At 41.4% G+C, this 27,936-nt stretch overlaps 2 protein-coding genes across 3 annotated transcripts; both read right to left on the minus strand.

Moving 5' to 3' along the window:
• Positions 1 to 54: 54 nt before the first annotated feature.
• LOC136151936 (histone H4) lies at positions 55 to 702 on the minus strand. Its single transcript, XM_065913394.1, has one exon. The coding sequence runs from the start codon at positions 364 to 366 to the stop codon at positions 55 to 57; it is 312 nt and encodes a 103-aa protein (XP_065769466.1). The 5' UTR covers positions 367 to 702.
• Positions 703 to 7,501: 6,799 nt separating this feature from the next.
• Positions 7,502 to 16,624, minus strand: HFE (homeostatic iron regulator). 2 transcript variants are annotated; one of them, XM_065912574.1, is made up of 7 exons: positions 16,408 to 16,481; positions 15,628 to 15,697; positions 12,768 to 13,031; positions 12,050 to 12,349; positions 10,688 to 10,963; positions 10,442 to 10,555; positions 7,502 to 9,433 (listed from the first exon to the last, which is right to left on the minus strand). In XM_065912574.1, the coding sequence occupies exons 3-7, from the start codon at positions 13,003 to 13,005 to the stop codon at positions 9,393 to 9,395; spliced, it is 969 nt and encodes a 322-aa protein (XP_065768646.1). In that variant the 5' UTR covers positions 13,006 to 13,031; positions 15,628 to 15,697; positions 16,408 to 16,481; the 3' UTR covers positions 7,502 to 9,392. The 2 variants fall into 2 exon arrangements, with proteins under 2 accessions (XP_065768646.1, XP_065768645.1); XM_065912573.1 differs by lacking the exon at positions 15,628 to 15,697 and having other exon boundaries at positions 16,408 to 16,624.
• Between the last annotated feature and the right edge of the window lie 11,312 nt (positions 16,625 to 27,936).

Below are 27,936 nucleotides of genomic sequence, written 5' to 3' on the forward strand. Positions count from 1 at the left end.
GGCGGCCCTGAAAAGGGCCTTTAGGTTCTCAAACGTTTCAAGCAGATACTTTGCTCAACCACCAAAACCGTAAAGAGTGCGGCCCTGACGTTTGAGCGCGTAGACGACGTCCATGGCGGTAACAGTCTTGCGCTTGGCGTGCTCCGTGTAGGTGACCGCGTCACGGATCACATTTTCCAGAAACACTTTCAGCACCCCACGAGTCTCTTCATAGATAAGACCGGAGATACGTTTGACCCCACCACGGCGAGCAAGACGCCGGATAGCTGGCTTAGTAATCCCCTGGATATTGTCCCGCAAGACTTTGCGATGGCGCTTAGCGCCTCCCTTACCAAGACCCTTACCACCCTTACCACGACCAGACATGGTTACTGCCGCTGTAACTCCACAGACTTCTCACTGCTCTTTAAATAGCATTCTAGCGGACCTGATTGAAAACAACACGCTCTGCTGGCTTTTCCAAATTAGGTCATCAATGGGTGGGGCAAGGAGAAGGTTATTAACATTTCAGTGCTTTCATTGGTCAGGAAACCTCGGTCTTCAGTTGAGCTCCTGGAAGGGGAGGTGGCCTTCAATCGAATGAAATCTTTAGTTTCTCTTTTGTCTTGCATTTTTTCCTGTGCCTATTTGCAAGTTGAGTGTTTTCTTATCAGCTCGAGGACATGGAGCAGAGCTCCACTTCAAATTTCTTTTTTATAACTTTTTGTTGTTCAGTCGCTCAGCCGTGTCCTACTCTGCGACCTTCACCATCTCCGTGAATTTGCTGGAATTCATGTCCATTGAGTCGGTGATGCCATCCAACCATCTCGTCCTCCCCTTCCCCTGCCTTCAATCATAGCTCGGTAACTAACAAATTAGGGCTTTCCAGGTGGCTCAGTGGTAAAGAATGCGTCTGCCAATGGAGGAGACGCGGGTTCCATCCCTGAATGGAGAAGATCCACTGGAGGAGGAAATAGCACCGCACTCCAGCATTCTTGCCTGGGAAATCCCATGGACATAGGACCCTGGCGGACTACAGTCCATGAGGTCGCAGAGTTGGACACGACTGAGCACGAGCAAGCAAAACTAATAAATTAGATAATGGTTCTTTGGGGGGTGTAAAAATAATATGTAAAGGAACAGAATTATAGGTGATGGGACTTTCCCTTTCAATTCGTTTGTTTCGATTTTAAAGGCCGCATTTTAATGAGACAAACTATAAGCCTGGCCATAAAGAGGCTCTGGTACTAAAACTCCTGTGTATGGAAAGACTAAAAAAATAGACAAACAATTGCAAATTTAAACTATTTTCTTCTCTTTCTCCATTCAAACATGTACTGCATGACTCCTTTTTCGGCAAATACATGTGAGAGAAGGAACTTAAAAGTAGGCTTCAGTAATCAGTTGTCCCTGGACCCTTTTCCTGGCCTTCTGCACCTGTCTGATTAGGCTTCAATTCTTAAAAACCCCTTTCTCTTTTCCATTAGTCTTTTCTCAACCTTCTTAAGTTTTAGAGACAAGAACACATGTTTTGTAGAGTTGGGGATTAATAGTAGGATGGGGCTAATACTTGATTAAGGTCATTACTAAGCCTACAGGGCCCTCACCTGGGAGGCTTTTGATACGATTACAGAGGGTTATGGACAGGCTAGTCCCTGGTTTTTTTTTTTTTGTTTTGTTTTGTTTTTGATTTTAAGCAAAATAGAATTGGATCTGAATATTGTTTGAGAAGGACTTCTCAATCAAAAAGCTTCTCTTTAGTTTTTAGTTGCAGCTTTTGAAAAATTTCCACATTAAGAGTCACTCTAGTTAAATTGAAAAAGAAAAAGACTTCTCCCCCAACCCCCACCCCAATCCTGGTTAATAGATAAATGTCTACTGGGGAGACTTAGAGTATGACCTTACACTATAACATAAGACTTAGGCAAAAAGGGAGAAGAGACCCAGTAATGGAGAGGAAAGACCCAGGAGAGGGCAGGAAAGCTCTATATGGCACAGGGTTTATATCACTTCTAAAATAATTAGATGGGGTTACATTTTTCTGCCCCAAATTGAGAGTTTTTAGACTCCTGACTTTCAACACCCTCTCCCACAATGAACCTGCACCTTATAAAGGCGACATAGCTAGGAAGAAGTGTCAAACATTACAGAGGAAAAGTATCAGGTCAGAGTTCATATGTAAACATGAAATCTCCACATGCTTTTTAATTCATGAAGGTACAATATAGTTCCTTTTTCTTATTCTCTTCTCCCAATTTCTTCTTTTCTAAACTTTTTTCAATGACATTGACTCAAAAAGTCAGAACAGAACAAATATTTAAAGGGTATACACATATAGATTTATGTTAAAAATGTATCCTTCTGCTCTTGAAGCCAGGTGTTACTTGGTCCTATGGCTTAGAAGAGAGTGGGTCACCTGGAACTCATCCTCCGAGTGAACCTAGCATCACAGAACCCCATTTATGTCACCAAGACCCTACAAATTAAAACCTCGCAAGCAAGTTGTGGCTAAATGGATACATTAAATATTTCAACAAATAAAACAGTGATGTTGACCAAATATCTTCTAAAGATATAAAATGCCAGAACCACCCATAACAAACAAACTCAGTCAAATACTAGAGTTCAGGAATACATATATATTTATGCATATCATTCCATGGAATATATATATTCAACAGACAATTCTGATACTTGGACAGGGTTGAAAACTACCAGCATATATCAACACTTTTCAGGGTATAATTGCACTTTAGTAAAAAGGAATCCCTGGATAGAGATAGTTTTGAACAATGTTATAGTTGAGGAAATGCATAAGTACAATCTCACCTCATTTTGCCAGCCTGCTAGGGATTTGTAACTTGACAGTAGTGAGCTGCAGGCATTTGGGAACACCACTCCTGGTCTGGGGTTTCTCTTGCCCTTGGCTGAGTTATCTCCTTCCCATCTAATTCTTCAATGCATTTCTCTTTTTCAGTCAACTAATCTTTACTTTGGTATGACCTATGTTCTAATTATTCATTTTTCCTGTCATTCCCATTGGTGTGTTTTTGGTTCCATAACATACGTCTACTGTGTCTCTCCCTATTTTCCTCATTTCCTCCCCTTACCCTTTTAAGAAAATGTTCTTACTTTTCCCTCTTTATTTGATTTTATTTTTTCCATTTTGGCTGCACCGCATGTCTTGCAGGATCTCAGTTTCCCATCCAGGGATTGACCCTGGGTGATGGCAGTCAAAGCGCCAAATCTTAACCACCCTGCATTTTCTCTTTAGTTCAAACTCTTTTTCTAAAAGTTGTTGGCACTTGCACTTTTTAGGCCTGTTGTCCTTGTGTGGGCTTTCTCCTCTAAATATTCTTAACACATTTTGACCTACTGAAGAAAATGCCATTTGGACAAGCAAGTTTCTAATATCCTTTCTTAAACAATTGTTTCAAAATTTTTATAAACACATTTGTAGCTAAATTTGATTTTTAAAATTCCATGGAATACTTTCTTACTCACACACACAAAGCACAAAGAAAGGATTTTGCATTTCTTTAGTGGTGGAAACTGTGAACCCAAAAGTACACAAAAGAAAGATCTTTATTACACCTATGTTTAAAATAGATGTTTTCTTACACACTGAGTGAAGCTCCATTGGCATTATCCAAGTCTCTTGCTGACTGTTTTACGAAAATGCCATTGTGGTCACTCTGTTTACAGAATAAAATCTGGGCTAGTTCATGGACTTGCAGAGTAAGATAAGACTTTCTTACTGAAGCTTATACAAGTATTGGTATTATGCTCAGCCCCCCACCAAATGCACTGAAAACAGCAAAATTCTATTTTAGAATCTTTGGGTCAAAAGCCAGAATCTGATTTTTTGTTTTTTAAATAACAATACTTTCTACCCAAACCTGGTGAAGAAATGATTCACATGTGCTTCAAGGCTACCCAAATTGTGATACTCCCTGAATGATAAATAGAATAAACAGAAATGTGAATTGATAGTTAGAATTTTGTATGTGAAAAGAAGATAAATTTCCCAAATATTTATGAAAAATTATAGAAAATTGAGATTTTATAACTGGTTATTTAAAAAATTAAGAAGCCACAGTTAACAAATGTGTTAATGTGAAGAGTAGAATGTTTCTTGAAATTTTGGCCTGTGTGAAACAAAACATTCTGAAATGTTAAAACTGGTCCTCTCCTCACTCTGGAAATATCCAAGGTATGGTCACTAGGCATCAGAATGGTTACTTAAAGGAGTATCATGAAAAGATGCAATGGCATCAACCACATTCTTGACTCAGAGAGGGATATTGTGTATTGCTTAGGAATGTGCCTCTGAGCCAGGCTAGCTGGGAAAAAACTTCAGCATGATAGTTTTCCAGCTGTGTAACCTTCAGCAAGTTAACTAACCTCTCTGTGCCTTGGTTTCCACACAACCAAACAAGGGTAACAGAATAACCAGAGCTTACATGTCACAGGATTCTTCAGAGGAATTAAATTAACATTTAGAACAAGGCCTGGCATCTAGTAAGTACTCAATAACTATTAGCTAAAAAAAAAAAAAAAAAAAAAAAAAAATTTTACTTTCAGGAAATATTCATGCTAAAGAAGACTTTACTGAGAATACAATTTCATCCAGCCAAGAAATAGAAGCTATAGAATCATCTGCTTAAGGCAGACTATATGTATCCCTCATACATATAAGTAAACACCTTAGAGAATTATCCAGAAACAGAATATGTGAGATACCAGTATGCATTCTAGGCCAAGTAACAAATGCAAGCAGGATGTCAGGGCAACCAAGGATTTTTAGTAAAATAGTCAATGAGATAATTTAATACTGTATTAAAATCTATATATTAGTCACTTGTTCAAAAATGGGGAAGAAAAAATGATGACACAAAGTTGAGAGAAATTAAAATTAGAGATATCTGTAAATATCTTCAGTGATTAAAGTCATGCATTTTAAAATTCTAGTCATGATTAGAATGTGTAGCTTAGAAGAGCCTTGCAGCATTTTAGAGTAAGGCTTTTGTTTTTTAGTGTGTGTGTGTATGTACCTGAAGAATGAATCAAGTACACAGCACTCTAAGGCTAATTATTATAACACAAGACCAAGTTTTGCCTGTGCCTCCCAGCAGGCCTTAGCCAACTGCTGGCAGGTGGCCTCAAAGATCACCAGATTTGTTTGTTTTCCTTCTGTTCTTTTCCCAGTTCAGGCAGCTCAACAGTGCCCTGTGATTGCAGCAATTCAAATACCTGGTGAATAGTTTCATCTTTGCTCTCTCAAAATTTCAGGGGCTTTTCTCCAAAGGTGATCCTAAGTGGCCCACTCTTGCCTTTTGTGTTTTCCTTTCCTCCTTTCCCCTGAAGACTTCACCCTACTCCTCCCCCCCCTCCTCTCCCCCCGCCCGCGTCACTCACTATAGTCATAAAACCACTGTGACATTTCTGGCATTGGCCACCAGATGACGCCCTTCTCCTTACTACCAAATTTGTAAGTGGTTTTTTTTGTTTGTTTGTTTGTTTTTGTTTTTGTTTTTGTTTTGCCAGAGGTAAAATAAAATAGATAATTTAAACGTTGGTATCTGATTTAGAAAGGCAGAGGAACCAGAGATTAAATTGCCAACGTCTGCTGGATCATAGAAAAAGCAAGAGAATTCCAGAAAAACATCCGCTTCTGCTTCATTGACTATGCTAAAGGTTTTACTGTGTAAATCACAACAAACTGTGGAAAATTTTTAAAGAGATGGGATACTAGACCACCACACTTGCCTCTTGAGAAACCTGTATGCAGGTCAAGAAGCAACAGTTAGAACCAGACGTGGAACAGCAAACTGGTTCCAAATTGGGAAAGGAGTATTCCAAGGCTGTATATTGTCACCCTGCTTATTTAACTTCTATGCAGAGTACATCATGCAATATGCCAGGTTGGATGAAGTACAAGCTGCAATCAAGATTGCCCTTGCCAGGAGACATAGCAATAACCTCAGATATGCAGATGACACCACCCTTATTGCAGAAAGCAAAGAGGAACTAAAGAGCCTCTTGATGAAAGTGAAAGAGGAGGGTGAAAAAGCTGGCTTAAAACTCAACATTAAGAAAAGTAAGATCATGGCATCCAGTCCCATCACTTCACGGCAAATAAATGGGGAAACAATGGAAACAGTAACACTTTCTTCTCTTGGATTCCAAAATCACTGCAGATGGTGACTGCAGCTATGAAATAAAAGACGCTTGCTGCCTGGAAGAAAAGCTATAACCAACCAAGACAGCAAAATAAAAAGCAGAGCCATTACTTTGCTGACCAAAGCCCATCTAGTCAAATATATGGTTTGCCAGTAGTCATGTGTGGATGTGAGAGTTGGACCATAAAGAAAGCTGAGTGCCGGAGAATTGATGTTTTTGAACTGTGGTGTTGGAGAAGACTCTTGAGAGTCCCTTGGGCTGCAAGGAGATCAAACCAGTCAATCCTAAAGGAAATCAGTCCTGAATATTCATTGGAAGTGCTGATGCTGAAGCTGAAACTCCAATACTTTGGTCACCTGATGTGAAGAACTGACTCATTCAAGATTGAAGGCAGGAGGAGAAGGGGACGACAGAGGATGAGATGGTTGGATGGCATCACCGACTCAATGGACATGAGTTTGAGCAAACTCCCAGAGTTGGTGATGGACCAGAAAGCCTGGTGTGCTGCAGTCCATGGAGTCGCAGAGTCAGACACGACTGAGCAACTGAACTGAACTGAACTGATCTGACTTTTCAAATGTAGCTGATTTTAAGAATTGATGAACAAGGCCAGAAAAATTAAGCTAAGAAACACTACAAGAAAATGGAAATTTTATAATTGTGGTTATTTAAAAAAAATTAACAGGCTACAGTTAACAAATGTGTTACTATGAAGAGTAGAATGTTTCTTGAAATTTTGGCATGTGTGAAACAAAAAGAACATAAACTGTTGCCTAATTAATTTTAGTATGTCCTTAGTAAGGTAGGAAACAGTATGAGCGAGGAAGATTTTTGGCAGTCTGCTTTGGGTATGGGAGGATATTTAAGGAGAAAGAATTTGTCAGTGTGCTTCCATCATGGTTTGGAGGTAAAACGACCAATGTGTTACAGTTTAGGTGATATGTCTCTAGGGTAAAGAAAAACAATTAATTCAGCTACAATAGTTTAATGAAAGTAAAACATTAAAAAAATTAGAAGCAGTAGAGTGATGGTGGTGGTTTAGTTGCTAAGTCATGTCAGATTCTCTCGACCCCATGGACTCTAGCCTGCCAGGCTCCTCTGTCTGTGGGGTTCTCCAGGCAAGAATACTGGAATAGGTTGCCATTTCCTTCTCCAGGGGATCTTCCCAACCCAGGAATCAAACCCAGGTCTCCTGCCTTGCAGGCAGATTCTTTACCCACTGAGCTACGAGGGAAGGTCCATGACCCCTTAGAAGCAGAATAAATGTCCCCAAAATAATGTACTGATGAAGCTGATTAAGTGGATACATAAGATGGACAAATGCTTCAGGAAAATCATGCACAATGAATTATGCATTTATTAAAATCTATGTATCTGATAATTTTATGTATTTTAATATAGCAATAATACTGAGAAGAAATACACAAACTGTTAATAGAGTTAGCTTTGGCTAATGGAAGGATAGTTTCAACTCATTTTAAACTTTTCTATGGTAAGCACAAATTATATGTACTTTTATCCACTTAACTTTCATAACCAGAAAAAAAGAAAAGTTTAAAATAAATAGTTGAGATCTTTGTGCCCAAATTTAGTACCTACCAAACAAAGTTTTGTGCTGTATTTGGTCTGAGGCATCTGTCCTCCAACCTCCAAGACAGAGCCTTGAACATAGTTATGCCACCAGTTGTACATAGCAGCATGAAATAAACATGAGTTATCTGGTGTGTGTATATATATATATTTTTCTATTTTTCCAGCTTTAATATGAGATCGGTTGCTCCGGTTTATGGAGGGAAATGCCTACACCCTAGTGGCCCTGATTGGAGCAGGACTCCGTGAGGTCCAACATAGTAACTGACCGAACCTCCCAATCTCAATCCCATGAATGTTGCCAGATAGAGCTGGCCAGTATGGCAATGAAGAAGTTAGCGGTCACAGTCCAGGGTTCTTCCCTCAGGAACTTTGAGAGGAAGCATGGCCGAGATTGTTTTCTGCTGTTTTTCCCTTTACTTGAATCAAAATCGCTGAGAATACAGACAATGAGACAAGAGAAGAGCCATCTCCACAGCCATCTATCTCCTTCTTTCCTCAATTAGTTCAAGTATCTAATCCTCTGAATGCAGAAGCAAGGAGCTGGATCAAAGAGCCAGCCTGACTGAGTTTGACAGCTATCTCTGTCCCTGGCAAGCTGTGAGATACTCTATATTAAACTTCACTTTCTTCATCTTAAAAATAAAGGGGGGTGATAATAGTACTGATGTTAAAGAACTATTGTAAGAACTATATGATATAACGCATGTAAATGGGCACTCGGAGAACTAAGTCTGGCACCACGTAAGAGTTTTTTAAATGTCAGCCACCTTATCATTATCATCATCATCTTAATTACCGTTTTCATTATCAGAACAAGGAGATGGTGTGAGCAGAGATCAAATCCTGTGCTACTTCAAGTCTGGCATACAGAAGAGGAATTGCAAAAGTGCAGGTGTCATTAATCTAAGGAATCCCACATGGCACCTTTGCTCAAATTAGAAAAAGATATCCTTCCCCAAGACACTTCTCACCCATTTCAGAGAAGACTATCCTACTAGGCACAAACATCCAGGAAAGGATGCCTCTTCTGGAAAATGTACCTCCTTGGGCTGTGCAGTGCACAGCCTTCATGGCTGTACAACAGTCCAGATCTCCTTCTGATGGAAGAGACCACAGGGCTTGGTGACAAGTGAGTTCTCAATAACAGAGGGAGGGTTAAAAGGAAACTTGAATTGGTCCAGGAATTGCCTGGATCTGTGTGCCAAATTCTGATAGGGGTAGTAGAGTGTATGACCTAAGGAGAAGGTTCAAAGCTATTCTCAGAGGTTTAAAGGAATCACGAGCACCCCCTCCCCCAGATTTAAGGAACCTTGTTCCACAGTTAGGAGATGAGATGATGTAGGTATATGAAGTCTGAGGTGATGCAGGAAATCAAAGTAGGTTCTAAATGTAGCCTAGGATTCAGGAAAGCCGCTTCTGGGCAGAAGTCACAGCTGGGGCCCTTTAACAAGCAGGAACTCAGAAACCTAGATGGTGAACTTTTTGAGAGTGAAGAAGGAAGGCTAAGAGCAGATAGTTCCTGAGACAGTTCCCATTTCTTAGCTCCAATCATCCTGAGCATGAAGAACGCCATAAGGGCATGTGCGCCCTGAGTCTTGAGTTCTGTCTCTGCCCCACAAGGGTCTGCAGGCTGCCCTTCATTCACATTCGGCTAAGGCATAGTTGACAGCGGCTCCTCCTGCAAAGACATGTCCAGGAAACAGGCGTCAGAGACTTTGGATCCTCCCCTGCCTGCTCATCCACTCATCTCAACTCTGACCATCCTCTTTCCAAGGAACCCCTGGATTTCAGGCACCATAATCTCTCATCTGCAAATGCTGAGTCTCCTTGCCTAACTGGTCTCCTTGCCTCCCATCTCACTTCCTAACAACTCACTCTCCAGTTCAGTCTAACTCCTAACTGGTCTCCTTGCCTCCCATCTCACTTTCTAACAACTCACTCTCCATACCATAGAGATTGGGTCCCCCTTTGCTGATTTAAGTCCCTGCATTGACCCTCTCCGCCCCCACCCCCATAACAACCCAGGAGTTGGCTTCTGTCTACCCCTTTCACCCCTGCACCATAGATGTTCAGGAAGGAGAAATGCAGACTGATAAGTATGTAAAGTCAAGGGTCAAATTGATGACAATTTCTCACTCCCCAGCATGTGTCACTCTCTCCCACATGCACGGCTGCTTCACCTGCACAGAGCTCCCCTCATCCTCAACCTCACCTAAAGAAATCCTACTTCTTCAAGATCCAGAACCTATCCTTGATCCCCAGAGAATGTGGTCCTCCCTTCCCTTGACCCTACCAAGAGCATTTGCTTCATAGGACCTTCAGGGGTCTTTAACTTCATTTACTTGTTTCATGGATTTCATTTCCTACTAGACTTAGGTTCTGAGAATAGCAATGGTGACTTAACCTCAGAGAACCTGCACTAACTTAAACAGCCCCTTGCCAAATAATAGGCACTCAACAGATGTCTGTTGAGTTAGGAGCTTTCATTCTGAGGGAAATCAGATTGGGAAATCAGCAGGAAATTCCTGCGCCCAGGGAGGTGCCAGGGTTCCCAAAGGAAAAAAGAAGAGAGGGCTTCTCCTGGATGCCAAGTCCTCTTTGCCTCCACCTGCCACACTTCCTGCAGGAAGATGAGAGTGTCCTGGGCGCTGTGGCACTAAGAGGCTTCCTCCTGCTTCCTACTCACTTGAAGGCTGCCGTCTCTTTAAGATTCTGAACAAAATTCCAATAAGGAAGATGATGACGCAAACAGCAATCCCACTGAGGATTCCAGTGACCAGGGTGCCAGACAGTGAGGGCTCTAAAACAGCAAAAGCAAATGAAAGCCCATGACGCTGCCCCCAGCCCAGAGCAGACCCTCCCCTGACTGCCCTGTTGACCAACCCCAGCCCGCCCACACCAGGTTTTCTCAGCCCCTGACTCTCATCCATACCCCAGGTGGCAGTGAGGGGCCGATCCAGGCCTGGGTGCTCCACTTGGCAACTGTATTTCTGCTCTTCCCCAGGGAGCACGGCCAAGGCCACCCAGGCCTGGTAGGTCCCATCCCCATTGGGCAACACATCCTCTGGCTTAACGTCCTTGGCATCCAGGGGCTGCTTGTCCTTCAGCCACCTTATGGTGATGTTCTGGGGGTAGAAGTTCAGAGCCCGACACCGAAGAGTGGTCAGTGCAGAGGTCACGTGATGAGTCACCTTCACCAAAGGAGGTGCTGGACAGGAAGAAGGGAAGATCTGGAGAGGGACTCTTCCTACCCATGCCAGGAAGACCAAAACTTTCACTTCTTTTCTTTACCACTTTCACTTCCCTTTCTTTACAACTTTCACTTCCCTTTCTCTACAGGTTGAAGGAGTCACCCTGTGCAGACAGAGCAGGCTGTAGGAAAGACACACCACCATTTCATGTCCTAAAATACAAGATTCAGTTCTGATGTGGTGTCAGTCACAGTCACAGCAGCCTGTTCTCCAGTCCCACGTGGAAATATGCACACCTGTTGCCCATGTGCTATGTTCTTTGTTAACACTTTAAGTTGAATCAAATGAAACTGCCCCTTGTGTGTATGCGTGTTAAGTCACTTCAGTCTTGTCTGACTCTTTGGGACCCTATGGACTGTAGCCCACTAGTCTCCTCTGTCCATGGGATTCTCCAGGGAAGAATACTGGAGTGTGTTGCCATGCCCTCCTCCAGGGGATCTTCCCAACCCAGGGGCTGAACCCATGTCTCTTATATCTCCTGCATTGGCAAGTGGATTCTTTACCACCAGCACCATTTGGGAAGCCTGAAACTGCCCCTTATGAGGATCAAAACTGATTGAATATGTACTCTCAGTAATTTCACCTGGTTCAACCCCTTCTTGTAGGAAGGGGTCTTGTCAGATAGTCAGCCTTCATGACTACTAGTCTGGTCTGTGAAAGTAGCTTTGACCCCTCAAGATTGTGCTATTCTGACTGATTGCCTCATCAGGTAATTTCTTGCCTTGGTATTCATTCATATGAAAATTGGCATCTCTGAATCCCTAAAAGTTATAAATGGGAATACGGTTCTTGGTTAAATCGAGAGAAAAATCACAGTTACTTTTTCTTTAGCTATGCGCATGGGAAAAAATGAAAATCATGACTCACAGCTAGATGTACATCTCAACTCTAAGGGGGAAACCTCGAGGTGGAAAACTCAGGCCTCAGTACCTTCCCAGAGAGTCATACAACATCGGCCATCTCTGAAACCCCAGCTGGGGATCCTGTACCCTGCACCCCCATCCACCCCATCACGAGAGGGCCAGAGAGTGATCCCACCATACCTTGCTGCTCCAGAGGCCCTCTTCCCAGCTCCAGCAAATGCAGCAGCTGCTCAGGGCAATCCCGATCCAGGTAGGCCCTGTTCTGCTTGGCCCGAATCTTGTTCACTTCCCACTCCAGCTTGGTGATCTGGGCCCTGGGCTCTGCTGCTCTCCAATCCAGTGTCTCAGGCCGGAATTCAAGATGGTCCTGCCCATCATACCCGTACTTCCAGAACCCTCTAGTGCTGTTGTCCTCTTGCAACTCACAGCCCAGGATCACCTGCAGGGTGTGGGACTCTGGCAACGCCCCCAGCTTCGTTACTGAAACCAAAGGAGCAGGTCCCCGTTTCCGCCATTGTGTGTGTGTTAGTCGCTCAGTCGTGTCTGACTCTTCGCGACGACCCTATGGACTGTAGCCTGCCAGGCTCCTGTGTCCATGGGATTCTCCAGGCAAGAATACTGGAGTGGGTTGCCATTTCCTTCTCCAGGAGATCTTTCCAGCCCAGGAATCGAACCCAGGTCTTCCACATTGCAGGTGGATTCTTTACCGTCTGGGCCACAAGGGAAGCCCTTACAGGGATTACAGGAAGCATTACAGGGACTGAACAACTTCAGGAAGCAAACACTTGCCCTTTTCTCTGCCCCCCCGGACCTCAAATAGTCAGGATCTCAAACCTCCCTGCTGTGAAGCAGACACACCCCGCCCACCTTGGGAAGGTGAGGCCCGCTCTCCACGCACCCTTGCTCTGGTTGTGGTTGTCCATGATGGTCCAGAAGTCCACGATGAACATGTGGTCCCAGCCTTTCAGGTTCTGACTCAGCTGCAGCCACAGCTGGCTGCTGGCCCTGCCCCAGAGCCACGGGACACGCCGCTCTGCACGGCGACTCTCATGATCATAGGACACGAACAGATGGTTGTCCACATAGCCCAAAGCCTCAAACAGCGGCAGCCCGAGGTCTGGCTTGGAGGCGCCCATGAAGAGGAAGCGCAGGGAGTGTGACCCTGGGGAGAGGGCGACAGGCCGCATAGGAGACTGGGAGTCCGCACACAGTCAGAATCTACTCGAACCAGCTGTGTCTGGTCCCACCCTGCGAAAGTGGGTGGTGCCCTCCCTCCCCATGACCCTTTTTCCCCATGACCCTCTTTGTGCCATGTGGGGTGCCACCCCCTTGCAGCCCCCAGCCTCTGACCCAGAACTCACAATTCCAGCAACCTCCCCTTGGGGACAACAGATTCTAGAAAATCCCAAGATGTGTCTAGCTAGGGCAGTTGAGCTCTGGAGTTGATGCTCAGACCCAATTAGATCCAAGTCCAGAGGAATTATTGTCTGGTTTTTATCACTACTTCCATCTCTAAACCCTTTCCTCTGTACAGACAGACCTCATTTTTTTTTTTTTTTTTTTTTTTTTGCCCTTTGAAGCTACTGTGTTTTTTTTACAAATTGGTGTTTGGCAACCCCACGTCAAGCAGGTCTATTGGTACCACTTTTCCAACAGTCTTTGCTCACTTTTATATCTCTGTGTCACATTTTGGTAATTCTCACAAGGTTTCCCAATTTTTCATTATTGTTCTATTTGTTATGGTGATCTGTGATCAGTGATCTTTGGTGTTACTATTATAAAAAGATTTTGACTCTCTGAAAGTTCAGATGATGGGTAACATTTTTTAGCAATACTTTTTTTAAAAATTAAGGTACGTATGTTTTTTTAAGACAATACAGTTGTACACTTCACAGCATACAGTGTAGTAAACACAACTTGGGCATGTACTGAGAAACCAAAAACTTTGCCTGAGTTGTTTCCTTATGATGTTCCCTTTGTTGTGGTTGTCTGAAACTGAACCCACAATATCTCTGAGGTCTGCCTATAAATGTTTGCTGTTAAATGCTGGAAGATGTGCTGATAAATAGCTCAGGGTATCTTTCAGCATCAAAACAGTTCCAAATCAAATGCAAATGTGAAAAAACACCCAGAAAGCCCAAGAGGACACGCCTCTGGGCAGGTGTGAGTTTTCTTATGCATTCCCTTAATTCTACCTTTTTTTTTCTGTTGGGGGGGGGGTCCCTTAATTCTAGCTGGGGGAGTTCAGTGTGTATCCACAATGGCTAGAACAGTGTCTGGCATGTAGTAGATGCTTAATACATACTTGTTGGATGACTAAATGCCAACTTCTAGATTTTGACCTCTGACCCAGAACTCTAGATTCTTACTCTCCAACTCTGCCTATATGATACCACCAGCTGGATGACTCATTGGAATTTCAAACTTGAACAAGTCTAAAACCAGGCTCTTGGTGGCCCCCAAACTGCTCTTTCTTCTACCTTCACCACCTTGGAAATGACACCACCGATCCTCCTGTTGCTGAGGCTGGTAAAATAAAGATAAAATAATAATAGAGCCACCTTGACTTTTCTCTATCATATGATCCTTTATAGATCCCTCAGCAACTTCCTTTAAAATAAATCCAGAATAGAATCATTTCTCACCACCACCTCCACTCCCACCCTGCCCAGTCTATCATCTCTTGCCTGTCTGTTTCATCCTGTTTTGTTTTGTTTTGTTTTTTATCACTGCTCCCTTCATTCTGCTTTCCATAGAGCAGCCAGAGTGATCTTTTCAACAGGTATTCTTGATCACATCACTCCTGGTTTGGAGTCCACACTGCAACCTGTGAGGCCCTAGGAGACTCGCCCATGACTCCTTTGCTGAACCCATCACCTGTTCTGGGCCTCTGGAGCCCTTGCTCTTTCTTCAATCAGGACATTTATTTTCTTAGGGACATCTGGCAATGCCTGGGGATGTTTTTGGTTGTCGCGACCGGGGAGTGTACTAACATCCAGTGGGTAAAGGACAGTGACTCTGCTAAATGACCTACAGTACATATGACAGTCCCCACAACAAAAAATGATGATGAATGCTGACGTTGCAAATCCTTGCCAGGTCCCCCTAGCCTGTCCGGGAAGCGCTGCTCCCAATGAGCATCATCCTTACTTCAGGTCTCTGCTCAAACCCAGCCGGGGAGAGTGGCCTACCCTGACCTCCTTGCTTCACAGGTTACCCATTACCTGATACTCTCTATCCCTTTGTGTATTGTCATCCCCATCTACTCGAAGGCAAAGCATCAGAGGACTCAGCTCCCTGCTCTTGATATACTTGTAGTCAGTGAAGACTTTCCTTCATCAGATTTTACGATTTAACCTCTAATGCAGAGTAACTTTTAGGAATCGCAACTATGAAGAGCCCTGGGTAACACTGAACAAAGTTACTGGTGAGCAGGTCTTATTTTGTTCTCATCATCTATAAAGTGTGGATGCACATACGACCTAACCTCCAAGTGTGGTTCTGTCTGTGTATAAAGCATCCAGAGCTGTGCCAGACAACAGTGAGGGCAAACACTGTCAGCCAAGATTACAACTGTGGTACTTCATGTCAGAAAACCAGACCGTCTAAATTCTTTGTAACCTGGGGAAAGGATCTAACCTGAAGTTGTTAACCACTAGCACAATCAAGATGTGAATAGTTCCTACCACCCAAAGACTGAGTAGAGTCAAGCAGGATCACAGATAGGAAGGTGATTTAAAACTGAGGTCATTACTTACAGGCTAACAATCATCTCTTTGGCCTCCTTTATATACAGTACTATTAACATTGCAAATTAACAACCCCGGGCTGAAAAGAAATGTGAGATTCAGTTCAAAAGTTCAAAAATATCAGGCAGGTTACTGTTCCAGGCAAAAGAACAATCCCCAAGGGTAAGGCCCCTGGCCGACCTCTCTCAAGAACCTCCCATGCTCAGTCCGTGCTGGTGGTTCGGAAGTGGAAACCCGGCGGCCTTCACTGTGTGTTCACTCAGCCCCGTCTCCCAGTCCTTGGAGCCCCCGGGTGTGGAAACACCGGAGGGGGCAATCCGGCCAAGGTCGCCCTTGTTGAGAAGAACTTCCTGTTTGGGGCGTGATCGGGGGGTGAAAGAACACAATCGACAGTGCGTGCGTGCTAAGTCGCTTAGGTTAACAGTAGAAACAAGAAAACCGAGATCGGAGGCCAAGGATCCCTAATCCTAGCTCGACCTCAATGAGAGACTTCTATTCTCAAAGCGTCCAAACTGGGAGAGCGAGTGGACGGTTCCGAGTGCCACGCGTGGCAGCGAGGACGGGGAGTGGGCGGGGAGTGAGGGGTCAAGGTCTTGGAACGGGAGGTCCCCTAACGCCATCGGCACCCCCAGTGGCCCGCATGCCCCCCGGGAGAAGCTGGGGGAGGCCACCGCGCGCAGGGCTGAGCAGTCCTGCGGAGTTTAGCGAACTCCCCAGCGCTAAGAAAAGCTAGTTTCGATTTTGCCTCCCCCGCCGGACCCCTCTCCAGCCCGCAGCCCCGGGACTCACTCGGCGGTCGCCCCTGCGTGGCCGCCGTCCGCAGGAGGATCAAGAGGAGAAGCGCCGGCCGGGCTCGCGGGCCCATTTTTCCGGCTCGGACCGCGCGTCCCGGCGCTTTTCAGCCGCTTGGGTAGGGCGGGGAAACGGGGATGATCCAAGAAGTCACCCTGGAGCCATTGCCGAGGCTCCGGGGATCCCAGATGAAACTTCCTGGTCAGTGGGATCCTTTTCCGGGCTGCTGCTGAAAAGAAATGGGTCTCCTGCGCTTGAACTCTCTCTCCTGCAACCCAGAGTACCTGCTTGGGAAACGGTCACACAGTTGTGTCTCTGGTTTTTTAAATCCCGAGAGGATGCTGATTGAGGAAAATATATTTAACGATTTTCTGATCTAAATACTTACCATTTAAATATTGAATAACTTGAATATTCAGGTACACATTTTCAAAATTTTTAAGTTCAACTTGCCAATCTTGATATTCAACTTATGAATATTTTTTGCATTAAAAACTTCATTTTATTCTTTGATCAGAATTTAGTTAAATCATAAGCTTAACAGATTAGATCCTTTCTACTGAAGTATCTTTCATAGCTTTTATAGTTACATTTCATGAACTACTGCTCACTGGAATCATTTGGAGAATCGTAAAACCTATAGATGTTCTCCTATAGCCCTGGGACACCCATTTAATTTCTGTGCAATGTCACCAGGGCACTGGGATTTTAAACAACCCCCTCCCCCACCCCGACACAACAAAGTTTGAGAACTACTGTCTTAGACTTTTCAAAAGGATATTAAAAAATATTTAGGAAAAAGGATTTCCCTAAAATCTTTAAATGTCCAGTAAATACAGTCATACCTTTAAAAGCATGTATGCAAATTTTTGCTATCCAAGAAAAAATTCAAACTTGGAAATTTTGAAAAGTATGGAGATATGAAATAGGGTGGAGAAAATGTTGAACACTGATGATGAGTACATGGGGGGTTGACTGTACAATTACTTTTTTTTCATAGGTGACAGCTTTACGGACATAAAATTCACTTACATACAATTCATCCATTTAAAGTTTATAGAGGTGAGCAACCATACCACAATCAATTTAGGACATTTTTCATCCCCTTCACAAAGAAACCTTTTAGTACCTTTTAGGCATCATCTCCAAATTCCACCATCCCCCTAACCAGTCTCTAACCTACCGTTAAAAAACAAAATTCATCACGGTAAATTTTTAAAATCAAATTGACTTTATTGAATGATTCATGAGTCAGGCAGCATACCATCTAGTAAATAGAAGAGAGCTCCAAAGAGCTACAGAAAAGGAAAAATGTATCTTTACTATGGCCTTATTCTGGCTTCTCTGAACCTCAATCTGCTTATCTGTGAAACGGGGATAATAAACTCTGATCACAAAATGATACTCTACATGAATGAAATTTTACAACTTTTAATAGATAATGACACTCCTAGAGGGTAATAATAACTGACCTAACAGATTAGGAACAAATTGTTATGGTTTAGAGTGCCATCAGAATGCATGACATAGCATAATGAAGTGTCTCATTTGCAAAGTTTGAGACCAATGCAAGGACTATTTTTGTCAATTGTTATCTTTCAGCTCTTCGAAGAGCCTTAGAAACTTTAAGGGAGAAAATGTCCTCTATATTTAATATCTACAAGTGAAAACTGTCCATATATATTGTTTTCATTACCGATGAGAAAAACAACAAGTCTACTCTTGCTCACTTTAGTACAGTTTTTGTAAACAACCCTATTATATCTTATTTCTGATAAGTATATGTGTATGCCTTCAGGGCACATAACTTATAATCAATCTGCAAGGCAAAGTTATATTGCAAGCCACTTCAACTCTCTGTCTCAATTTTCTTGTTTTGTAAAGAGGTGGTGATAATAGTTGCTTCATAAAATGATACTTAGAATTAAGTTTAAAAAACCACCAAGTTGATAAATGAAGCCCTCAACAAAGTGCCTGGCAAATAATCACAGCTAAATCACATTTATTATTATTACCTTTCCAAATATAATATTAATATCATCAATGACATTTTTTTTACCTGAGGATGCTGCTCCCTACCAGGTGACAGGTCAGTATCTACTTGCAGATTGTCTATATTGTGGTTAGTGGTTATTTTACAGTTAAAATAATAATAATTTTAAAAGATAAAACATATGCAGTCTCTTTAGGTCTCTGGATTCTGGGGACTTCTCTTAGGCCATGCTACATAGCATGTAGAATCTTAGGCCCCCGACCTGGGATGCAACTCATGCCCCTTGCAGTGCAAGTGTAGAGTCCTAACCACTGGACAGACCAGAAGTCCCTGGGGTTCTTGTGCCTAATTTGCTGCTCACATTTAGGACACAATTAAAGTGGCTTCTCCCCAAGGTTTCTACTCCCATGATAGGGTAAAATTGGTCATTTCCTCCATTTGTCTCTACTCTGCACTATACCAACAGATGTAAAACCTTTCTGTCCATTCTCTTCTATATTTTTGCTTTTATTCTAAACTGTATGCACTATGGGGGTAGTTATGTGTGCTTTTCCTCCTTAGTAACTGTTAAAAAAAAGTGATTGAATCAACCACTTGTTTCTAATCTGTTTGAATTGACTGCAAAGGTCCCATTGGTCAGCCTACTGCTTGACTACTCAGGGTACTTAGTCCACTCTCACAGCCTCTCAATACTGTCACTGTCATTTGTAGGTAATAATCATTTCTGTCCATGAAGAGACTGTGTAAGAATGAGTTTGAAATTTTCTGAGTAATTTTCTGAGTCAATCCAAATTAATGATTGATGACTCAGCCAGGCAGCTAGGAGCATCAGCTGTCCATCAAGGGCAGTGTGCGTTTGGAGCGTCATCTAGTGTCTATCGGCGTCAGTGACATCCTACACTGTAAATGCCTTTGGGCAAAGGTTTGAGGCCAGAACAAACTCATTTATTAAAGTTTTAATTGGACTTTTATACAACTTACACTTTAGTGCAGTCCACTTCTTGCGGTTTTGTTTGGTGCATGTATGTTACAGTGAAGGTTCTGGGTTGATCTTGAGCACATCGCTAAGTCACAAGCCCTCTACATCATTTTATCCATATTAGTACATGGTGTAATAAATTTGTTATTACAATTACTATTATCACCATCATTGTCATAATTGATACCCCTTAACCAGGAGAGTTCCAGTGTTACTATCTTTGCACAATAGTCTTTGTTTTTTGTTTTTTTTTCTGTCATCCTCCTCACTGGTCATTTTTACTTTAAAAATAGAAAGAAAAGTAATTTAGCATTTTTAAAATTGCTTTTATAATGGTCTATTTTTAACTTCTAGCCTCAAGTAAAATTGACTGTTTCCTCCTTTTCATGTCCACTCTGACCTTTACCACATCTGACATATTCCATATCTTTTTTGGGGGTCTCCAGAATCCAAATTCCACTCTAAGGGTAGAGCCTGTCTTATTTATTTTCTTATTCCCCAAATCCAGATAGGATTATTGATTCCTTCCTTATTCTTGCCTGCCTGTAGACCTGCTGAAGTCTTGGGACTAACCAGTGGTATCAGGATGATCATTTGTCAAGAAAAAGAGGAATAAAAATTTCTGTTCACCGAAAGAGACAAAGCTGTTATCACTGACTGATTGACTTCTCTTGCTCAGTCTTGTCTGATTTTTTGCGACCCCCGTGGACTAGCCCACCTTCCATGGACAGAGAATTTTCCAGGCAAGAATACTGGGGTGGGTTGCCATTTCCATCTCCAAGGGTTTTTCCTACTTAGGGATTGAACCTTGGTCTCCTGGCAGGCGAATTCTTTACTACTGTCATCTGGAAAGTCCAAATTTATCAGAAGTTAATGATTACATAAGGGACTGGGGGAAATGTAACATACCAGTCACCAAATTAAGCTTTGGTTGGTTTGGATTGCCATCTAGTGTCCATCAGAACAGACAGCACGATGTATTGTAAACACTTGATTCTGCCCCAAAGGTATGATATTCATGCAGAATTAGTTGCAGGGGTGAAAATGTTTTCTACCTAAAACTCATTAAACAGACTAGTAAATAATTAATAGTTGTGGGTGTATTTTAATTTTTGCACTTTGTAATAGAAAAGCAAAGGTCTTTGACTTTAGTTCAACTGATATTTGTGTGTGTGTGAATGTGTGCGTGTGTTCAGGGTACATGAGTTATAATCAGTCTGCAGGTCTGTCCTAGGAGAAATCTGAATTCTCAATTTCTATTTCCTTATTGGTGAAGCAATAACAATTGTAATGGTAGTCATAGGATGGTTCTGAAGACAGAATGAAAATAGTGCATATAATGCCTGGTGCATAGAAAGTGTTCAGTTAGCTGTTATTTTACTAGTATTATTGACACTTTTAAACAAACAGTGCATAATGGTGCTATGTTGGGTTTATAAGAGTGTATGTAAAACTTTTAAAAGAATTTTTTAAATATATGTATATAAAAATTTTTGTACTCACAAGAAGGCAGCACTCTTCTTAGAACTATATAAACATTAACTCATCAATTCTCATGGCAACCTATAAAACAGGTACTATTATTGTCACTTTATAGATGAGAAAACTGAGGCAGAGAGGAGTTAATAAACTTATCTAATGGCAATATTGAATTTGAACTCTGGCATTCCAGTATTGAGCTAGTCCTTTTGATAAATATATTATGCTACTTCTGTATTTTTCCTGAAATATTTTATAAAATTAAAAGGAAAATATAAAAATGCTACTACATTAACCATGAGAAGTATAAGAAATCTATGTATTAACTGAAACATTCGCTCAGTTGTGTCTGACTCGTTGTGACCCCATGGACAGTAGCCCACCAGGCTCCTCTGTCCATGGGATTCTCCAGGCAAGAATACTGGAGTGGGTAGCCATTCCCTTCTCTAGGTAATCTTCCTGACATAGGACTCAAACCTGGATCTTCTGCATCCCAGGCAGATTCTTTACTATCTGAGTCTCCAGGGAAGCCCAACAAATTCTTAGATAATGTAATTCTGTAAGAATTTGGTTCCATCCAGAAGTCTTAACTTAAGAAGGTTTAGGTAAGTTCAGTAGTAAAAACTGAAGGGTGTTGATACCTTGGTCCCTCTTCAGTACTGACAACTTGCAGTTCTCCCTGACAGCTCTGCCTGAGTGCCTGACCTTGAAAGTATGCACACACTTAAGATGGGAAATGCAGCGAGGAGTGAGTGTGTGTGTCATCATGACTTTTCCTCTTGAGTTCTGAGCAAGGAATGAGCTCCAAGAACATCAACTCAATGGGGTAGATTTTGAGTGGCTGTGTTGATCCTGCTTTATGTTCTTCCCTATCACTCCTCAACAAACATCTCCCTTCTCTGATGGGTAAACTAGCTTCTCTTCTTATTACAATTTCTTCTTGAGGTATTATTTGGGCTAGTTCCTAGGTCCAGTGACCTTTCAGAAGCTACCCCGGGGAAGTTTACATAACTAAAAAGACAGAACCAACTTGTTGGACTTGGTCTACTCTTATTATCCACTCATCCAAATTAAGGTGCATATCAACTATCTAAAGGTCACCTCAAAACAGGAGGTTCCCATGGGATAAGGATGTAATGGAAATAAAGATCAAATAAGAGACTACTCTGTGCTCAGCCAGTCCCAGTAATTGTATGTGCATTATCTAATTTAATCCCCACTACATTCCTGGGACAAGGGGGTGGTGGAGGAGTGTTACAGAGGACGAAATGAAAGTGGGGAAAACCTGAGGACTTGGCAGGATCACCAAGTTCGTGAATGGGGGAACTGGTATTGAAAAGAAATGTGCAGGCCCCAAAGCTGCTGTCTTTCCCGCTGCTGTCTTTCCCTCTGCTCTCTTGCATTAACAATTTGACTGTGTTCTTCACCTTCAGGCTGCCTTACAAGTCTCAGATTAGCCTGGGGCTGCCAGGATTTTGAATGCGGTAGAGAATGAGGAACTTTTTTTGAGTTGACCTACTACACATAATATTACATATACGTTTACAACACATTTATATTTACAACATATATATAGCAATACATATTATAACACACAATATATACATTTATAATACAATGTTTTATATATATACAGCATTACATATTACAAATTCATACACAAACCCATATATAGTATTTATGAATCATATGTACTATATAGAGATTTATATATGAAATACATAGTAGTATATATTTAGTGGGCTTCCCTGGTAGCTCAAATGGGAAACCCACTAAATATGTATCATTTACATATACTATATATGGATTTGTATATGAAATGTATAATAGGCAATGCTATATATATTATACGTAACATTGTGTTGTAAATGTATATTTTTGTTGTCGTTTGGTCACTAAACCGTGTCCAACTCTTTGCAATGCCATGGACTACAGCACTCTTTCCTGTCCTTCACTATTTCCCGTTGTTTGCTCAAACTCATACCCATTGAGTCAGTAATGCTATCCAACCAACTTTTTCTTTGTCACCCCCTTCTCCTCCTGCCCTCAATCTTTCCCAGCATCAGAGTCTTTTCCAATAAGTTGGCTCTTTGTATCAGGTGATCAAAGTACTGGAACTTCAGCTTCAGCATCAGTCCTTCCAATGAATATTCAGTTGATTTTCTTTAGGATTGATTAGTTTGATCTCCTTGCAGTCCAAGGGACTCTCAAGAGTCTTCTCCAACACCACAGTTCAAAAGCATCAATCCTTTGGCTCTCAGCCTTCCTTGTAGTCCAACTCTCTATTATGTATTTAGTACTCTATACTACTATGTAGTTTGTATATAAATCTCTATATAGTATATATAGTATTATGTGAGCGAGTGAGTGAAAGTCGCTCAGTTGTGTCTGACTCTTTGCAACTCCCTGGACAGTAAGTAGCCTGCCAGGCTTCTCTGTCCATGGAATTATCCAGGCAAAAATACTGGAGTGGGTTACAATTCCCTTCTCCAGGGGATCTTCCTGACCCAGGGATCAAACCCAGGTTTCCTGCATTGCAAGCAGACTCTTTACCATCTGAGCCACCAGGGTCTCCTCTCATAATATTATGTAAATGAAAAAATTATATGCTGTTTGTTAATTATATATAATTTTCATACATATAATCAATTTTATAGGTAGTAAACAACATATAAATGTGAATTATTAAACTTAATACAGTTTTAATTTTTTAAATAGTAAATATCTACATATATATGTAACTTACATTAACAAGATATGAGAGGTGGGTTGATAATTTTTAGGAATGTGAAGGTGTCCTGAAATCTAAATGTCTGAGAACCACTGTTCTAACCTGTTCTCTGATGTCATAATTTCCCAACTGGATTGGTAGGTACTTGAAGGCAAAGGTATAACTGTCACAAGAACATTTTTTGGTTTTATTCTTTTTTTCTCACAGTGGTTTGTGCCTTTTTTATCAGACGTCTCACACTGTATGATAATATGCTTGTCTGTGTCAGTCTCACCACATATAATTCCTTAAGACAGACACTTTGCTTGGCTGATCTCTGCCTTTATTATCTCTTCTGTTGTCCTTTGCTTAACAAGTGCTTAGTAAGTATATGAGAAAGGCTCATGCATGCAATAGCGATGAGCTGGGAACTAAAAAGCAAAAGTATGTCCTAATAAACCTACCAAAATTTGTATGCCCTTGTTTCCTCCAAAATAGTCATTGTGTAAGGCCCTGTTTATTCTGATTAAGGCTACTTCCCCATATGTATTTTCATCTTGTGCCTTATAATTGCCTTCATTAGAGGCCTAAACTGAGGTATATCTTTCTGCTATTGATCAATCATTTTGAGTGTAGTTCTGACTTTTTGAAATCATTAAAAGTTATTTGAAAACAAGCTTGAAGAATAAGGTGCCTATTAATGCCCTAGTTTCTTGTGTCACTTTAGGTGATTCTAACAGCACTTCCAAAACGTTAGGTAAATATGTTTTGCAATGGAATGTTCCTTTTATAACCCTCTCCATGTATTTTTTGAGCTTCCACTATGTGCTTTACTGCTATGGTTCTCTGTGGAGTGTATTTTGATAATGTGTCAGGGAATAAGATACAGAATCTTTAGTCTCAGCCTAAAGTCTCCTTGGTGAGTCAGGAAAAAGCAGGTTTAATCACTCCTAGCTGGGGCTTACAACAAGCAGATAGAACTCTATTCTGGCAAAGTAGAAGGAGGAGGTGAAAGAAAAATCGATTGTCAGTCCCTGATCCAAACACCTGTCCCAACCACTCCTTTCACTCTCCTTTGAGTGCATCTTGTTGTATGAGCCTCTCTCTCCATCTCCAGTTGCACTAGACAACCTGCTTTGCACCTTTAACTTTGTCCATCAGCTTTCCAGACCCAAAGAAGATGAAACGAAATTAGCCAACTCGTAATATTCAGGATGTGTGTAAATACAAGTATACACAATTTATTGCAAGGCAGATATTTACCTCTGTCCTCAATTGATGGCTGACTGTCTTGAAACCATCAATTTTGACTGAATGACACACCCTTAATCTGAATTTTCCCTAGAGCTAATTTTAGTAGGACTTTTTTTGCTCAAGGGCTTGTTCAATCTCATTTCAAATCCAGAGACTTCCTGGAACATCTATAGGCTCTAAGGTCACTTTAAAGCAAATGGTCAAAAAATTTTGTATCTTCCCAACTTTTAGAATAGTTTCTAGAGATTCTGATTCGGAGAATGTAGGACAAACTAAACAAGTGTCAAAGTATAATTTTCAAAACATGACTCTCATACAAAGACTTGCATAGTGAGCTTGTACATGGATCAAAGAATGATTTAAGTATTAATGACAGAAATACCAGAATGACAAAGGTAGGTCAAAGCAGGATACAGGGGAATGAAATATGTTCAGGGCAAGAAAGAAAGCTGGAAACCTGAAAGATCAGATACAAAATTGGTTAATGTCCTATTAGGCAATACAATCATAACTTTTGGGGTTATCTTTTCTACTAGAAAGAATTCACTTGCATCTCTACTCTACAAAACTCTTATAAATGTATCAATCTTCTACAAGGAAAGGTCTAATTTTATATACTCTGAGCCTAATCAAAAAGTAAATATTAAATCAACGTTACTTTTTCTAAAGCCATGCTGTTCTGTATGAAATTATCAGTCATATGTGGTCATTGAGCACTTGTAATATGGCTAGTCTTGTAATATGGCTAGTCTGAAAATTTACAAATGTAAAATACACACCAGAGTTTGAAGATTTACCCTATTAAAAAAATAGAAATGGTCATATTTTTTGAAACATCAATTACATGTTGAATAGTAGTTTGGATATACTGAGTTAAGTAATATACATTATTAAAGTTAAATTTACCTGTTTCTTCTTACTTTTTTCATTGTGACTATTAGAAGGTTTAAAATTATGTGTGTGACTTACATGTCCACATTTTATTTTATTGTATAACATGGCCTTAGAGCATTACATGAACCAGACATGGACTTGTGGAGAATTCTCTAATACAGCTTGAAAAGACATGAAGAAATATCTTTGTTTTTGAATTTTCTCAGTACTAGTTACAGGGATCTAGAGAAAAGCCATGTGTTTTGCTGCCTTCTGACCTGCACTATGTGGCCAGGAGGTTAGGAGCGAGAATTTGAGTGGCTGGTGTCTGGTTCTGGACTTTAGATTTGCATACAGAGATGTGATTTGATTGATTAAACCTGAGTAGTCATATCAGAAAACTGAATCACAATAATCAAATTTACAGGTTGCTGATTTGCAAAAGCGAAGTGAAAGTGGTTCAGTCCTGGCCAACTCTTTGCGATCCCGTGGACTATACAGTCCATGGAATTCTCTAGGCCAGAATACTGGAGTGGGTGAACATTCCCTTCTCCAGGGGAATTTCCCAGCCCAGGGATCAGACTCAGGTTTCCAGCATTGAAGGTGGATTCTTCACCAGCTGAGTCACCAGGGAAGCCCGATTTGCAAAAAGGGACACCAATTTCTACTGACAGGAGGTTCAGTGACCTAGTAATCAAGACTCTACATCTACATAGCTCTTTTCCTGCTGGTTATACACCCTTAGCTGAGTTTCAGTTGAGGAGGCGGCTCACTGCACATAGAATCAGAACAAATTGCATGTTCTTGTTTTTTTGCCAAAACATATTTATACGATGAAGGTGCTTTAGTTGTTCATACACTTTCAATGATTTCTTACAATTCCTATCCCCAAAGTCACACTGATGGATGGCAGGTCTAAAGTGATTTTCTATGGTTGCTAATTCACCCATCACTAATCTTATTAGATTGCTAATTCCCAGAGGACATGACCAGTAGTAGACATAGTTTCCAAATGTTGAAAGAATGTTATTCAGTGAAATCATGGGGTTATCCTTAGTCTAAAAGAAGATACCTCATATTTCATTCATCACTGAACTTAATTTATCACATTTTTTGATTATCACATCTAAGACTGATGTCTTTAGTACATGCTTCCATCTAGATGTAGTAGTATAGTGAACTTCAGAATAGAACACATACAGTCAGTTTTAGAGGGGATAAAAGGTGAGCTTATCAGCAAAAAGTGGCATAATAATTTATTTGTTCTAATACTTTTCCTGTGTTTCTGTTTAAACTTTTGTCATTTCACGATCGCTATTTAAAATCTCTAGTTTATCTTAAAAGTCAAAAGTGTGCCTTGTCAGTTGCTTTATTGCCATCTATATCTTTGAGTTCCCAGTTAGAAAGTGTCCTGTGCCATGACATGTGTTTAGATATTGTTACTGTAAGTAATCTAGAATTTTCAGGTACTGAAATTCATTTCTTTATTACAGCATACAAAAATAAATAAATGCTTGCTTTCTTTGAAAACTGATCATCTAAATGTCCCTCACTGTTAAGTCTATTGAGGGTTATTTGTAGCCTTAAGAGGGTCTTCTTTCTTCCCTCATTATCCCTATTCTTGAGGGTCAGACCCCCCGCCTTGCACAACCCAGAGGGGAACCTGAGAGCTTTTAAAAAACAGCCCAATTTCTCGCCTTTGGAGAAGTGAAAAGAGTGCCCCGCCCCCATCTATGAAAAGAGGGATTTGATAGTGTTTCAATGTCTTCAAATCAAAGATTTACGTCTCTAACCCCCCATCACTCAGGACCCCCCAAGGCTTACGAACCCCCTCCCATCCCGCTCTAACTGCTCTGGACTGGCCCCAGAATCCTGGTCCCAGTCCACAGTTCCTGTGGGTCTGTACGCAGAATTCACAGAAGACCTGTGTTACTTCCCTTGCGAAGAAACAGAATTATGGTGAAAATTTAGGTGGAAACCATTTCGTTTTTGGTCCCAAAAGAAGAGAAGCATGTGCCCAACCACCCCTGAGAAAAAGAACTTTGAGGGGCAAAGGAGCGAACAGGTAATTTAGAAGAAAAACAGAAAGTGGTCTCCGACTGCCCAGGACTTCCCTAGGAGTTGGGGGAGTTGGGGACGCCTGGACGCGTAGTGTTTGTGATTGTGAACAAAATAAATGGAGAGCACGAAGCCTGAGGCTTCTCGGATCCTTTCCTGACCAAATTCGGGTGATTTGGT

The sequence above is a fragment of the Muntiacus reevesi genome, chromosome 20 (genome assembly GCF_963930625.1).
Source record: "Muntiacus reevesi chromosome 20, mMunRee1.1, whole genome shotgun sequence".
Lineage (NCBI taxonomy): Eukaryota > Metazoa > Chordata > Mammalia > Artiodactyla > Cervidae > Muntiacus > Muntiacus reevesi.